This window comes from Aethalodelphis obliquidens, unplaced genomic scaffold, assembly GCF_003676395.1.
Source record: "Aethalodelphis obliquidens isolate GAN/ISIS:26980383/991018 unplaced genomic scaffold, ASM367639v1 scaffold103, whole genome shotgun sequence".
NCBI classification, from domain to species: domain Eukaryota; kingdom Metazoa; phylum Chordata; class Mammalia; order Artiodactyla; family Delphinidae; genus Aethalodelphis; species Aethalodelphis obliquidens.
In genome coordinates this window covers 2,640,447-2,656,540 of record NW_020838047.1, presented here as the reverse complement: position 1 = coordinate 2,656,540, position 16,094 = coordinate 2,640,447, and the positions used below count along the sequence as shown (strand labels likewise).

The 16,094-nt window shown below is 41.5% G+C and overlaps 1 protein-coding gene across 1 annotated transcript in view; it reads right to left on the bottom strand.

The window, feature by feature from the left end:
* LOC113614757 (testican-3-like) overlaps positions 1 to 16,094 on the bottom strand; it is a 168,877-nt gene that overhangs the window by 32,487 nt on the left and 120,296 nt on the right. The window contains exons 2-3 of the mRNA XM_027096518.1: positions 3,114 to 3,122; positions 2,964 to 3,009 (exon numbers count right to left, since the gene is read on the bottom strand). Of these exons, the coding sequence (XP_026952319.1) occupies positions 2,964 to 3,009; positions 3,114 to 3,122 (55 nt within the window). The remainder of the gene's footprint in view (positions 1 to 2,963; positions 3,010 to 3,113; positions 3,123 to 16,094) is intronic.

Sequence of the window (16,094 nt, the reverse complement as noted above, 5' to 3'; positions counted from 1 at the left end):
GCAGAGTATATTTAGCATAATTCTTAATTATGGGATTTCCAGAACGGTAAATGAGCATTGGCTTCAACTTAAACTCACCAGCTGCATTAGCCCCTAACAAGAGGCTCAGCCTGTCCGTTGAAGCTTTGAAGCCAGGCATTGACTTCTCCTCTCCAGCTATGAAAGTCCTAGACGGCATCTTCTTATAACAGATGGCTGTTTCGTCTGCACTGAAAATCTGTTGTTTAGTGTGGCCAGCTTCGTTAATTATCTTAGCTAGATCTTCTGGATAACTTGCTAAAGCTTCTACATCACCCCCTCACTGCTTCACTTTTATGTTATGGAGACTGACAGCTTCTCTCCTTCAGCATCATGAACCAACCTCTGCTAGCTTGAAACTCTTCTTCTGCAGCTGCCTTACCTCCTTCAGCCTTTACAGAATTGAAGAGAGTGGGGCCTGGCTCTGGATGAGGCTTCGGTTTAGGAAATGCTGTGGCTGGTTTGATCTTCTATTCAGCCACTAGAATTTTCTCCATGTCAGCAAGAAGGCTGTTTGGCTTTCTTAGCATCCATGTGTTCACTGGAGCAGCGCTTTTAATTTCCTTCAAGAACTTTTCCTTTGCTTTCAGAACTGGGCTCACTGTTTTTGGCCTATCTCGGCTTGCTTTTTTTTAAAATCTCTGTTGAACTGTAGTTTATTCACAATGTTGTATTAGTTCCAGGTGTACACAAAAGTGATTCAGCCATATATGTATGGCTGAATATATATATGTGTATATATATTATATATACAGAGATTCTTTTCTAGATTCTTTTCCATTATAGGTTATCACAAGACACTGAGTATGGTTCCCTGTGCTATACAGTAGGTTCTTGTTGGTTATCTGTGTATATGTTAATCCCAAACTCTGAATTTATCCCTCCCCCACCCTTTCCCCTTTGGTAACCATAAGTTCATTTTCTAAGTCTGTGAGTCTATATCTGTTTTGTATATAAGTTCATTTGTATCTTTTTTGTAGATTCCACATATAAGTGGTATCATATGATCTATTTGTCTTTCTCTGTCTGACTTACTTCACTTAGTATGATAATCTCTAGGTCCATCCATGTTGCTGTAAATGGCATTATTTCATTCGTTTTTATGGCTGAGTAATATTCCCTTGTATACACGCACCACATCTTCTTTAACCATTCTTCTGTCAATGGGCATTTATGTTGCTTCCATGTCTTGGTTATCGTAAATAGTGCTGCAATGAACACTGGGGTGCAAGTGTCTTTTTGGATTATGGTTTTCTCAGGATATATGCCCAGGAGTGGGATTGCTGGGTCATACGGTAGCCCTAATTTTAGATTTTTAAGGACCCTCCATACTGTTCTCCGTAGTGGTTGCACCAATTTACATTCCCACCAATGACATACCTTCCTCACTGGGCTTCATCATTTCTAGCTTTTGATTTAAACTGAGAGACTTGTGACTCTTCTTTTCACTTGAACACTTAGAGGCCAGTGTAGGTTATTAACTGGCCTAATTTCAGTATTGCTGTGTCTCAGGGAATACGGAGGCCCGAGGAGAGGGAGAGAGACGGAGGGAAGGTTGGTCGGTAAAGCAGTCAAAACACACAACATTTATTACATTTATTGTCTTATTTGGGTGGAGTTCGTGATGCCTCAAAACAATTACAATAGTAACACCAAAGATCTCTGATCACAGATCACCATAATAAATACAACAATAATGAAAAAGTTTGAAATAATGACCAAAATGTGACACAAGACAGGAAGTGAGCAAATGTTGCTGGAAAACTGGCACCAATGGACTTGTTGAATACAGGGTTGCCACAAACCTTCAATTTGTAAACACAATATCTGCAAAGTGTAATGATGTGAAGCATATTTGCCTGTATTTTTTCATTGCCTGTCTTTTAGTGCCTTTCACTTGACTTACAGTAACCAAATCAAAATCATTTTTATGTAAATCCCACAAATTAACACACTGGATCATGACAGTGCAATCACGAAGTAAGGAACAAAGAAAGTAATGTTACAGGAGGGGCAGGATGTGAACTGCTGTTTCCGACTGAAGGTTAATTTCTACGTTGACCACAATCCTTTGTCCATCCCAGCAGGTCCCTACTCAGAGGCTGGCTGAGGTAGCGTTCATCCCAAATATTAGGAAACACAGCACAATACTGTAAAGCTTCCCCTAACGGCATCGTATGGCTCATTTAAAAAAACAACTTCTACTTTTAAATAATACTGCTTCATGGATACCATGTTATGTAAGGTTACTACACACGATGTAAAGTAGAAATTTCAAACTTTAAAAGAAAGAGTCTGGTTCTAATAGTGTACAGTTTGGTAAACTAATCTGTTTACTAACATAATTATGACTGCATTGAGATCGGGCAACTCCTACACCCAGGGAAGGGCTTCCTCTCCCGTGTGTGTGTCCTGCCCTCCGTCTCAAGGGGGCCAACCAAGACTACGAACTGCAGGTACAGTTTTTCAATACAAGAGTTTTCCTTTCGGGTCTTACTAAGACACCAGCTGAGTCTAATTACCAGACTGCTCCATTTTAAAGGAAAGCTTTTATTTACTGAAAATGAGACAGCAAAGCCATTTGTTTTGAAATTTTGCAAAAATAAATCTCTTTCCTAGTGAAAGTACTTGAATATATCTGAGAACTGGATGAAGTGACTTGTATCAACTAATAAGAATGGACACAGTAAAGTTCAGAAGCCCAAATCAGACAAATCAGATATGATTCTAAAAATGAGAGACACCTTGACAAATCACAATACCTAAGTAACTTATCTCTAACTATAATATTCTGAAGTGAAAGTAATTATGGCATGAATTTTTTCCATTCATCTAAGCTCTCCTATTTAGTATTTTAAAATCTAACCAGGCAATAAATATCATGTTTAAAGTTCAGTGATTGTAAACATGTAAAAACATTTATTGTAAAGTAATGACATTCTTACCCCCATCGAAGGCCTTTCCTGGACTCCAAGTGCGGAAATAATCATCCTAAGGAGAAAAATAATGTGAATTGAGTGTCTATGAGTAATTAAAATGTAAAGATTCATATAAAATCAAAAATAAAATGTGAAATACAGAAGCTGAATACAAACCTCTACTTCCTGCAATGGCAAGCAGTAAATTACAAAAAAAATAAACAAAAAGAAAAAAAAGGAACAAGAGAAAAACAATAGTTATCAAATGAGAATACATTGTTAACACGTTATAGAAATATCTTTCAGTAAATGTGTTCATTTTCACGGCAAGTCCACATTTACTATACTGTAAGAATTTAACTGTTTTGGTTGCCACGTCACCTGAATATTATAATGCGATACTTTCAACGCGCAGTATAACACACAATTACGTGAAGCTAATAAGCTTATAAAAGCATCCACCAGTTTCCAATTACACAACTGCATTTTGCACTAGTACATGAGTAAATGGAGGGGGGAAGGGGGGATAAATTGAGAGACTGGGGTTGACATGTACACACCACTATGTATAAAATAGATAACTAATAAGGACCTCTGTATAGCTCAGGGGACTCTAATCAATGCTCTGTAATGGCCTGTATGGGAAAAGTACCTAAAAATGAGTGTATCTATGTATGTGTATAACTGATTCACTTTACCGTACACCTGAAACACAACACATTGTAAGTCAACTATACTCCAATAAAAATTAATTTAAAAAAATATGCTATAATTAAATATGAAATAAATAAGGAAATTGGGGAAAAGAGCCACATATTTGGCTATAAGATTTCAAGCAAACAAAGTAAATTGAACATGAGATTTCTGTTCAATTAAGTGTCCCTGAGATAATTAAAAAAATTACTTTCTCCTCAAAAAAAAAAAACCAGTAACTGGAACAGTTACCATAGCAGGAAACATACCAGGTGACTCTGCAGCGGCCCAGACACTATAAATATACTTTATGAACATCAGTCACATCTAAGGAATTCATCAGAATGCACCGGGAAGCTTGAGAAAAAATGTGCCCCTAATTAAATCTTGCCTGAAGTTTCAATCTTTGATATGGGAAAGAATCATTACATTTACTTGTATTTAGTACATCTGACCATAAAGCACAAAAGTGGGGCAACGGATAGCGCACAGAGCTGAGTCAACTGACTGACTCAATTTTATTCACCGTTTTTACCTAAAAGCCTCGTAAAGGCACCTCAAACAGATCATCTCTTATGCAAACAGAACCGATTTCACTGTTCAAATTAATAAGCTATTTCCACCATCATAAGCAAGAGAAGTGCACTATGGGATGCTCCTTGAAGAAACAGTCCCCGGCCCCAAATCCTAACCCACCAGAAACCTCAGAATGTAGGGAACCCACAAGGCCAAGCAGAGATTCTTTCAAGCTTCTTCTACCCTCTTTGCTAACACCCTCCCGTGTACTGGGAGGGAACGTAGAGCATTTTAATTACAGAAATAAATATACTTCCCTAATTGATTTATTGAACATTTTTTAATTGTTACAAAACATTTTCCTTATTGTGACGAATCACTCATTACCACCTTTTTCACCCCCATCTCTCACCCTCAAAGGAAAGAAGAAAAGAAAAACCACAGAAGACATGTCTGTCTGTCTTCTATTTATGTTGAGATAGGGTTATAACAAGAGAGGGGGCATTTTAGGGTAAAACACGCTGACAGGTTCTGCGCTAAATTATCCAGGATTAGATGAAGGATGGATAACACCACTGGATAATTAGACAAATACTGATTGTTTAGTCTCATCTTAAAATCTCACTTTTAAAAAAATTACGGCATGATACAAATCTTGGGAAACTAGGTTTTCAAATCAAGTACCTACACTCAAATTCTCAAACTTCAGCTGGAGACCACAGCACACTCATGTAATCACTTTTTCAGGTTACCGCTCACTGTGTGGGAAAGATGACTGTGTTCCATTCCAAGCGTGGAGAGGGTTGGGATTCTCCTGAAACACAGGCAAAGCCAGACTCTGGCACCTGGTGATGGCTCTGGAGACGCAGACCTGAATTTGAAGTCTGGCTCCACCATCTAATAACTGCATGAGGCTAGAGAAAAAGATGGTCTAAACCTCAGACGCTTGTACTGAAGTCGGAAAAAGAATACCTACCTGGTCTGGTAAGGGTGGTGCGGGGATTAGTTACAAAAATGCAAAGCACCAGGCCACTCTTGGCAAGAAGCAGGTGCTTAAAGCATGTTTGCCAGTCAGAAGGACTAAGGTTATCCCTTAGTGTCTGGTCAACATCACCACCGGACAAGTTGTCATGACTGCTGACAAAGTCCTGTAGTGTTTGTTTTTTTGTAGAAAGAGCTACGGACCCCTCATCACATTTTTCAAAGTGATGTCCACACTGCAACCCTCCCCCAAATGTCAGATGTGAGATGCAGAGAACTTTTTCAAAGCCAACATTAGTGACTGTGGTTAATGTCAGAAGACAAGTGCTTCTGCTGCCCCCTCAGACTTTCTGAAGTGCCCCACGGCACCATCTGGAAAGGTGCGAGAAGGTGTTTCCTACAATGGTGACTCTGGGCTGTGGAAAGGCTGGCACAGGAATGGAGCTGACACTGAGGCCTGATAACATGACAGCATCACGCCTGCCACGACACGGAGTGTTTGAAATACTCAACACTGTACGGGTTAGCAGGAAGTACGTGGGCATGTAGAGAAAACAACGCGATGGTAAAAGCGAACCTCGACAACTTAACTCAATGTCCTTCAGAATAACATGATCACATTGGCTTATTCTGGGATCAGAGCTATAAAAAATCGGTAATCTTAATGTACAACGTGACCTGGCTTTTTGTTATGTCAAGGGCATCACGGACAGCTGGCCACCGGACATGGTAAAGAAAAGCAAAGTCCTTCCCCTATTAGCTATTTTTAGATATTTTTCTTTGTGTGCTCATATCACGAGACTTTTATTTTTCTGAAAATGGTTTCACCGCATTAAATCTTAGGAATGTTGCCAGGATGAGCAATCAAAGTATTTTCACATAAAGTGTTCATTCAGGCGCAATTTCTTTTGTCTCAGAAAGCTTTAGTGACTATTGGTTGTTCCCAGGCTTCAATTTAGATCCAGAATAAGCCAACTGGGGATTTAGAAAACAACTCAGGAAATGCCCACGACTGGAGAAACTCAGGTTCAGATGACTGACACCAAGCCCGAGGGCCCACTGGGCAAAGCTCACGCTCCAGAGCTTACACCGTGAATTACAGTGACGATCAGAGTCAATTCTGCACCTTTTCCGATTTCTTATATTGAAAGAAATAATATTTGACAGTTCTCCCCTAAAATGTGGTCTGTATAAGAAAATTTGATTTCTGTATCCTGGGATTTAAGCCTTTTCCTTGGGGTTTTAATGTCCTATTTTTCCTGATTTTAAATAAGATACATGTTTAATGTAGAGCACCCTCGCCACCACGGACACTTTGAGCAGATAATTCTTTGTTGTCCTGGGCGGGGGCAGGTGGGGAGACGGCTCTGTGGAGCATCGCAGGCCGCTTAGCAGCATCCCTGACCTCCACCCATGACAGGCCAGCAGTTACCTCCCTCAAGGTGTGGCATCCAGACTGTCGCCGAACACTGCCAAGTGCCTCCTCGGGGAAAAACCACCTAGCTGAGGACCCGCGATGCAGAGTTTTGGGAAATACAGAAACACAAATGAATCAAATTACCCTACAGCAAAGAATTGCTAACAGGAACAGATTCTTCTTCACACGTGTTTGACTATATTGAGATAATACTGTATGTTCAATATTATATCCAGATGTTTTGTGCCTCACTTTATTAAGAGCATTTTACAACTGTATTAATATGTTTTGTCAAAATACTGAACGTCTCACATCCATCTGTGTGGATTTACCAGCCTTTAGTTATTTCTTCATACGTCTGTGCTTCCATGTTGCTTATAATATTTTATAACAAATCACGCATACATAAATGTCTAAGTACTTTCTTATACATTCAGAATATATGTTTCAGAATAAGAACCATGCCCAGAATAGAGAAACTAGTTTCCCTTGACAACAGCTGGTCAGAATCAGGCTTTGTCCAGATGAAGTAGGCGGGAAGGACCAGTTTATATCCTCGGATGAACTGTCTGGTTCATTCACTCATTGCTGCATCTACGGTGATTAATTCTCCCGATGCCTGAAGGAATCACAGGGACTAGAAAACTAGGGCAGGGATTACTCAGTATCCTCATGGATTCTAACACGTGATTAACTGGGAATAGGAGAGACTGGAAGCTTCAGGAGCCCCCCAAGGGCTAGAGGTGAACATGAGAAGAGCTACACTCAGGCATCATATCGCCTGTGCCGAGCCACCCAAGCTGCTCCCGAGGCCACAAAGGTTTGCGCAGACAATGGGACCTTCCTGAGATATGTATTTGAAGATTGCTAGCAGGGCACAGTACCTTTAAATAATAATCAATAAAGACTCTATTGATGACTACTGGACACAACTGTGTCCTATATTCCCATAAGTGTTCTGTAATTTATATTAAATAACTGGTATAAAGGATTGTTAAGCTATAAAAAAAGTATTTACACGATTACAAAATGGGACACGGAAGATAATGCTTTTGGAGACATTGTAATGGGACACGGAAGATAATGCTTTAGGAGACACTGTAAAAATAAAATAAGTGCTAAAGTGATGGTTATCAACGGTGGGTAGTTCTGAAACGCCATACTCATATCCCCAATATATGACAGTCCAGTTTCAGGTGGGGTACAGGGCTTTAGGGTCAACCTACACCAAGATCGTTTAGGTGATAGTATTTCCATAGTACTTCCCTTCCCCATCTGAAGTCTGCTATCAGAGTATCTAGGATGTCACGTGAGGTCTTCGTATTAGTCATCCATTTGGAACACACACACACACACAAACGCACACAAAACACACTCATGCATCTATGTCAAAATATATACATATATATAAATGTATACATATATATTTTAAATAGATGAGTCTATTATAGAGATACGTTTCATCAGTGTCTGTCTAAAACATTTAAATGACATTTAAATAATATTTTAGTCATATGAGACAACTCACAGGCAGCTATGTTTTAGCCAATCAGCTTTGCCCCTCCCCCCCAAAAAACCCATGGGGTATGAGATTGATAAGATTTCTTTCCAGATTTGCACAACTATCTATTTATGACTATGGAAACCCAGCAATCTTAGTCCAGAGACAAAGTAAATAAATATACATCTCTGGTATTTCCCACTATGTGCACTGAGACTTATTACAGTAAGTGTCTTTGGGATAAACTCTCCCCTGAAGTGATGGCGTCAGGACAAGAAGGAGAAGGCCCCCCTCGACAGCTGTCTCCCAGTCTTGCTTTTAACTGACAGTCCCACCTAGATTGCATCTTTTACTCTAAGGCATTTATAAGTATATTTCATCATGTTAAGAATTTACACGTTGTATTTCACTAGTGATGCACTATTTTAAATGATATAACAGATCCAAGACTGCCTGACTTGATTGAAAATGGTTGAATCTGCAGTGTAAAATGTGGGTCAACCACAATTAGGAACTGAAATTTAGTATAAGAGAGAAAAGGACTTGATGTAACCAAATCTTGTAGCTACAAATTCCAGTACAGAGCACTTGGGGGACCGGAGGGAGCGGGTTGGTAAAACAACCAACCTCCAAAAGCAGTAGTGTTTTATCAGTGATGTCATTCATATAACAATTATGTTTCAAATATTTTTATGAATTATGAAAAATGAAAGTCTGAGAAAATGTCAGAAATAATAATTAGGAAGACAAAGATAAACTTATCTTGGTACAAATTTTCAAGTCCTAGCTTGACAATTTCAATGAATGACAATAAAAAGATATGAAGAAAGAAAAAAAAGAGAAACATATAATAGACCATCGGCGGCCCAAGAGTGAGGTTTCTGAATAAGAAACGCCTATATTTAAACCCCGTATTTACCAGTTACTCTGATATTTCAACTCTGACCGTTACTGTTCTTTTCTGAAAATTGAGACTAGTAATAATGCCCTTAAGCTGAGGAAGATTAAATTATTAAAATATGCAAAGTATGAATATAGCTTATAGCTCACAATAAGCACTTAAAAATTGGTACCTATTATTATTCCAGCCAGAAAAACATTCGAGTAATTGTCACTTACCATTATGATGTTAAGAACGACTATCTTTCTTAAATTGACATCCTATGAAAATGGGATTTTTCAGTAGAACATGTGGAGTTGCCGGGGGAAGCCTGCAACCTATGGTGGGCGCAGAGGGAAAGACGCCTTTGGAGTACTGTGACCCCTGACCTCTGAAGCCACATGCACGTCGTGTGACCTTACTCACCATCCAACGTTGTATCAGAGACTCAGGATGTGTTTTGTTCAATCCTTCCAATAAATATTTATTTTGCTTCTAGTAGATGCTAAGGAGAAAGAAAACCTAGTGACACGTGGCCTGTGACTTCAAGGGGCCCAGAATCTGATGTGAGAGCCAGCTGCAGTCCAGATGGACCCTGTTTCAGAGAAAGCAAGCAGATAACCTGCAATGTAGGTGAGAGGTCTTCACACGCTCGTGTAGGACACAGAGACCCGAGGGTGAGCCTCTACCCAGGTCTCCAAGGATCCCCCTGTGCTCCCAGGCCTCCCTCTGTGAAAGGGCAATGGAGCTCCCGACCTGCAGAAGGTGCCCATCGGGGGCTTTCCTCTTGTGCATCCTTCCTTCCTGTCACTCCCAGGAAAGGTGCAGGGCATCCCCCGCCCCTAGCCCAGCCTGGCCCCGTAACCTGCTCAACAACAGAACCTGGGGTGGTGGTGGGGCTGCTCCGCAGGAAGCCATCATCAGCCACGGGCAGAAAAGCCACCTGCCCCATCCCCTCCTGAATTCCCAGACAGCATCCAAAATCAACCACCATCACTTTCTAGGGACTCAAAGTGATACCGGGCTGAGCACAGTCAGAGCTCAAAAACATGAGAGAGAATAGAAAACTGTGGTATATCAGCAAATAATTAATAGCTGGAAGGCCCCCCGAGTCATACAGTTAGTCAGTCCTGAGGATAAAAAGGTACACACAAGCTCTCCACCTCTGGCTTGGTCGCGCCTTCCCATACACAGAATCCAGAACCTCCAAAGAGCCCTTGTTGGCAGAATTTAAGCTGCAACCCATAAGGTAAATCCTTACAAGGTCAGTCCCACCGGGAATCTGAGGCCACAGGATGAGTTTGGCCTTGGAACGGGGCCTGGACCTGCAGCAGATCCAGGGGCACGTCCCAGGGTGTCCTTAGCATCCTGACTCTGTGTGTGTGTGGATATCAGTCTGTCCCCTGTCCATTCTTCCCTGGGAATCCCCTGCTCATCCTCTGACCCTATTTCCCATCCTGGACTTTCCCGGCATCCCCTGCTCCCCTTCGATCACTCTGCATCCATACCCACTCCCCTGGCATCGCAGCCTGGACCCTCTGGCCTCTAGTTGGTGAAGTCCTGATTCCCAGCAACGACCACGACCACCAATAGCTTTTCCACAAGCCGGCAGGAGACAAACGACTTCCTGGTCACCCTAATAGGACACAGTCACAGAAGCATAGAGACAGAGAGAGCAATTTGGGCCCCTAGTCATCTTCCAGGGAAGAGAGATTGGGCCAAGGTTTCCACACTGAAAGATCTGTGTATTCCCAAGGAGCAAAGAATCAGCAAAGCGTCTGCATTTGGGAAAAACATAAAAGACAGGAATACACCCGATTCTGAACTGTTGTACAATTGTACGTTTGGATTCAAACCTCCAGAGTGAAAGCAAAGGTAAGTATAAGCTAGTGCTGCTCTACTTATTAACAAAAGCTCTGTTAATCTTTGTAAATTGTCCACAGAAATCAAACAGTATGATGACGCCTGTGTGGGCCTATGCTGAGGGCTGGCGAGGGAAGTTCCCTAGAATTTCTGTGATTTGCGATTACGTCCCCCAAGCCCTCTCACACTAAACTTTAGGATTTCCCAACTAAAGTGACCTCTTCTTGTTTGCTATGTTTCAACAGCTCAGGGAAATCACGAGGCACTGCTAGTTCTATAAGCTCAAGAACAGCAATGAAAGTCCGTCTGTTTTTTGAAATGTGTTCTATGTTGTGACAGCCTCATGTACATCTCACCCCATCGTGGGAGGAATGCCCAGTGTAAGAGTTAAGCCAGTACATTTCACAAAAGAGGAAGCCCCCCCTTAACACATGATTTGATCCCAAGATAGAGGAAGCTAGCTCTGTCTGGGCACAAAGGAATTATCCATGAGACAACCAACTGTTTCAGCCCCCAAGGCCGCGTTTATTACTCAAGTCCCCCTCGTTTCTCCAGTGATGTCCTAGGACCCTGAGAGAATTCATTTATATCACTTTAGTGAGCCCTTTACTTCTCAGAGAGCACTTTTATGCTCCCTGACTCACCGCAGATTAAACACATAAATAAACGGTGCCAAAAGAAATGTGCATTGGAGGATTTCTCAACTGTCTCTGAAAGTCCCTGCACATCCAGGTTAAAATTCTTCTGCATATGTATGTGGACTGGTTAGTTTCACACTGATATACAAAACTTACAATTCATTAATTTCAGGGAATGACACAGAAGTATTTGCCTTAATAAATAAAATAAGGACTTTCAAATATTGGGAGCCTTGGTTTTAACTATAAGAACACCAACAGGAACAGAAACTGAGAAGCACAGTGGCCTGGGGCTCCACTCGCTTGCCCTGGACCAGGTTCCCAGAACCTAGCTTTCAGCATCTGTAAGAGGCAGTGTGTCTGCTGTCACTCCTCCTGCACAGGTGAGGCCAGGGAAGCAGAGAGAGATCAGCCACCTGCTGAAGGTGGAAGGGGTGAAGCCGAGAACACACGCTTAAACCCCCCGAGAACAGCACAGGCGAGCCAATGCACCCCATGGGTGGCCCAACACCTGTTTTTACAAATAAAGTTTTGTTGAGATGAGGCTGCTCTGCCCCCCCAACCCAGAGCCCATCATATCAAATGTAAATAAGTTTATATTATATACAAATATTAAATGCATACTATCAGTCTGATACAAATCATTAGCATATAAAAGTCAATGAAAATACAGTACTAGTCAAAATTTAAATACTGTGTAAAATAGACAGAAGTTACTCATCATAAATGAAAGCAAAATAGTATTTCTCGTTTTTAGAATGTGCTATGTTAAGAAACAAAGGATATTAGTTGGTTCCTTACTGAGCCAAGAGTATATTTCTGTGCTTATTTACACCTCCAGCAGCAAAAGTACGCTCTTCAGATGCTATACTGACAGAGTGGGCAGGGGATATATTTACACACGAACTCCCATTACGTACAACTGGGTCCTTATTCATGATCAATACCTGGGAACTCCTTTCTGAACTCCTTTCTGAACGTTTCTATATTTAGACAAAAATTGAAAGCTATTTGGTTCACACTGAGATTTCACTTTTGGGTTTAAGACAATTTTTTTTTTTTTTTTTTTTTTTTGCAGTATGCGGGCCTCTCACTGCTGTGGCCTCTCCTGTTGCGGAGCACAGGCTCCGGCCGCAGGCTCAGCGGCCATGGCTCACAGGCCCACCCGTTCCGCGGCATGTGGGATCTTCCCGGACCGGGACACGGACCCGTGTACCCTGCATCGGCAGGGGGACTCTCAACCACTGCGCCACCAGGGAAGCCGTAAGACAATTTCTGATTTGCCCTCATGGTTATTATTACTATAATTCTATTTCCTCATGTATAAATTGAGATCCTGATGCACAGCTATTATCTCTAGTAACACCGTTACGTTCACAGTTCACTGGTTGATAAAATCTTCGAACTAAAGTGTGATGTGTTGCCCTAGAAGTTTTGCTTTGTGAGTATTACCTTCTTCCTCTTCTCTGCAGAGAGAGAAGACTTTCTGAAAGAATGATCCTTTGCTCAATTCAGAAAATTAGTAATGTATACATATTGGGGTTTGTTCCAATATTTAAGGTTTACATTTCAGACTTCTTACAACACTGAAACAACAGTACCAACACCATCAACACAGTAGTTTTTAAAAATAGCCCAGTTACCAGAAAGCCAAAAATGAGCATTACAATCAGTAAAGGATAATGGGGAGGACAGTGGCTAAAACACAGTCCCCAGGAGCCACTTGCTTCTCTGCGCACCAGGACCAGATAAAGCAACCCCTCCTCCTTTTAGGCCCAACTCTAGAGGCTTGGGACAAGAACCATCCATCTTAGACTTCTGGAAGGTCCGGAATCCAGGCGTGGTTCCAAGGCTCTCTCAGGGGCAATCAAGGTGCCAACCAGGCTACACTCCCTCCTAGAGGCCTCACTGACAAAGAGCTTCCGATCTGCCAGGCATTTTTGGTGATGTAGCACCCTTGCTCCCTTCTGGATGGGGGTTCCAGCTCCTTACTGGCTCAGCCCCCTCCCTGCCACACGGGGGTCCCCACGGGGCCACCCTCCATGTGAGAACCCCGCCAGGGAGCCTGGCACACAAGACGGTCTCCTTACGCTCATCCCAGGATGACACCCCATCACTACTGCACCTTTGATCTGTTCACAGCGAGTGGCTGCACCCACCCCATCCAAGCCCAGAAGCAAGACCACCAGGATGTAGGGTCCTTCGGGCTAGGTTCGAGGTGCTGGAGACCCTTCCCCTCTTAGGACACAGGAACATTTCATTTTTCCACCGTCAGGATTTTGAAGGAAAGGAATTTCAAATCTCCCCTAGTCTCTTCAATTGCAAGATTCAGTCACTTCACTGTCATGCCTGTGCGATGCAGCAGGGCCTCAGAAGGGGCAGGCTGGGGGGAGAACATTTATTTTTCCCAAACATTTCAGAACAAGCCTTTAGTAAAATACAACAAAATGAATTATTAAAAAATGAAACCAAAACAGACATACAAACCCAAATTCATCACTACTGGAGTTAATCCATAGAAACAGAGATCAATATAAATGTTCGTGTCAAATAGCTAAGAAGGCTTTTCAATGCTCAGGCCCATCTCTGCCCCTGCCCAGCACAGGCTGCAAACCACACCGAGCTTGTGCGCACCCTCGGCAGTTCTGATGGACTTGATGTGGACCTAGGTCCTCACAGGTGTGTCCCCCAAATGTTGTGTATCTACGCTGACAGTGTTTTCTGATAAAATGCTATGAATCCAACAATAAAAATAATCACATCTCCAAAAGGCTGAGAACATTTCAGCCAATTTGATAGCTGGAGAAAAATTACGCTAAAGAATATTTTTCCTTATGATAAAGAGGTGAGATAAAATCAGTAACAATATTTGCATGGGATTTAGGACAAGTATCAGTTCATCCCTCCTCCCTCCGTCTGCAGTCATCAAAAAGCAGCACCTGTCAACAAATGTAAGAATAGGAAAGAAATGTGTTTGCACACTAAAATTTACATTAAAATGAATTACAGTAAAATTTTATAACATAGGGAATCCTATACAGAGCTGTGCATTTTCCAACTCTAATTATAATGAAGCACACAACCTAGAAACCGATATAAAAATTATAACCTGTATGCTTGCTAAGAGCCTCTTCCACAATAAGAAATCTACAAAGTTTTAAACTAGTACAGTTTATTAAGTGTCCACTAATTAATTAGGCTTATGCTCTACTAGAAGACTTTTTTTTTTGCATTAGGTAATCTAATAGCCAAAATATATAATTAGAAAATCAGAAAAGTGCGACTTCAGATACCAGCAACCAAAAATTAGAAATGTTTTAAAATTTATATAGTTCTCTTCATAGTCAGCTTGCTACTTTTACATCCTGTTAGAACCACACCAACAAAAATAAATTTACCATAGTGATATCATGTCCACACAAAGAGACTGAAGTGGAAGTCTGACACATACATCTAAAAGTATGCATGCAATTGAGCTGATTTTTTAAATCACGTTAAAATAAATACACCAATTGAAATAAAAACTAAAACCAGAAGTTGTACACAGTTGAGGTTCACCCACTTTATCCTATATAAAAGGAAGATAGGAAATAAAAAATGTACCTTAAATTTAAAAACATGATATTCTTTTGGTATAAATTTTATGACCTGAAAAGATCAGTTTTGAAAGGATAATTCATCTTTTGTAACAAGTATGTGTGTGCATACACAGGTGTTCACACACATACACACCCACTTTTCATAGTTCTTCAGATTTGCACACAACCCTGCAATGCCTGCCATCTTGTACTACTGTGATCTCATCCTTATAAAAAGACAAAAAACTATAGCTCAGATGAAGAGAAATGAAATTCTTAAGGAAATACACATGATATTCTTAGCAACTGCATCTTGTAGCTCAAATTACCAGAATGTTTTCAAGGGAACAAACCTTCTTTTAAAACAATCTGATGTAAAACAAGACAATATCTACATTACATGTGCTTTCAGTTGGAAAAAAAAAGTAAGCCGTTTTACATGTGTAACTTTTAGAACAAACAATTCTGCTTCCTTTGTCTTTCTCCTGAACACACCAAAAAATGAATAAATTATTTAATGGCTCAGTGCTAACGTTTAGCCTGTGGTATCCAGTTTTACTGGTGCTCTGCACTCCCCACTGGTACTTTGACAAGGGCAAACGTTAAGTAAGTTTTGAATATTATGGAATAAAAGATTAGTACTAGGGCTTCCCCGGTGGCGCAGTGGTTCAGAGTCTGCCTGCCGATGCAGGGGACACGGGTTCGTGCCCCGGTCCGGGAAGATCCCACATGCCGCGGAGGAGCTGGGCCCGTGAGCCATGGCCGCTGAACCTCCGTGTATGGAGCCTGTGCTCCCCAACGGGAGAGGCCACAACAGTGACAGAGGCCCGCGAATCGCAAAAAAAAAAAAAAAAGATTAGTAATAGTACCCATTATACTACATATGTTTGGTTTCATTTTGTATTGCACTTAGTTACTGCAGGTGAGCCATTTACAGAAGGTGGACAAAGAGAAAAGGATGAGGGGGGAGCAGCAAGGGGGGAGGGAGGGGGAGCTTCACAAATGTCCATTCAAAAGCTTTGAGGGGCCAGGTACAGGGGAGGAGGCTCTGGCCGCTGGTAGGTGAAGTACGCAGGCGCAGCCTCTGTTCT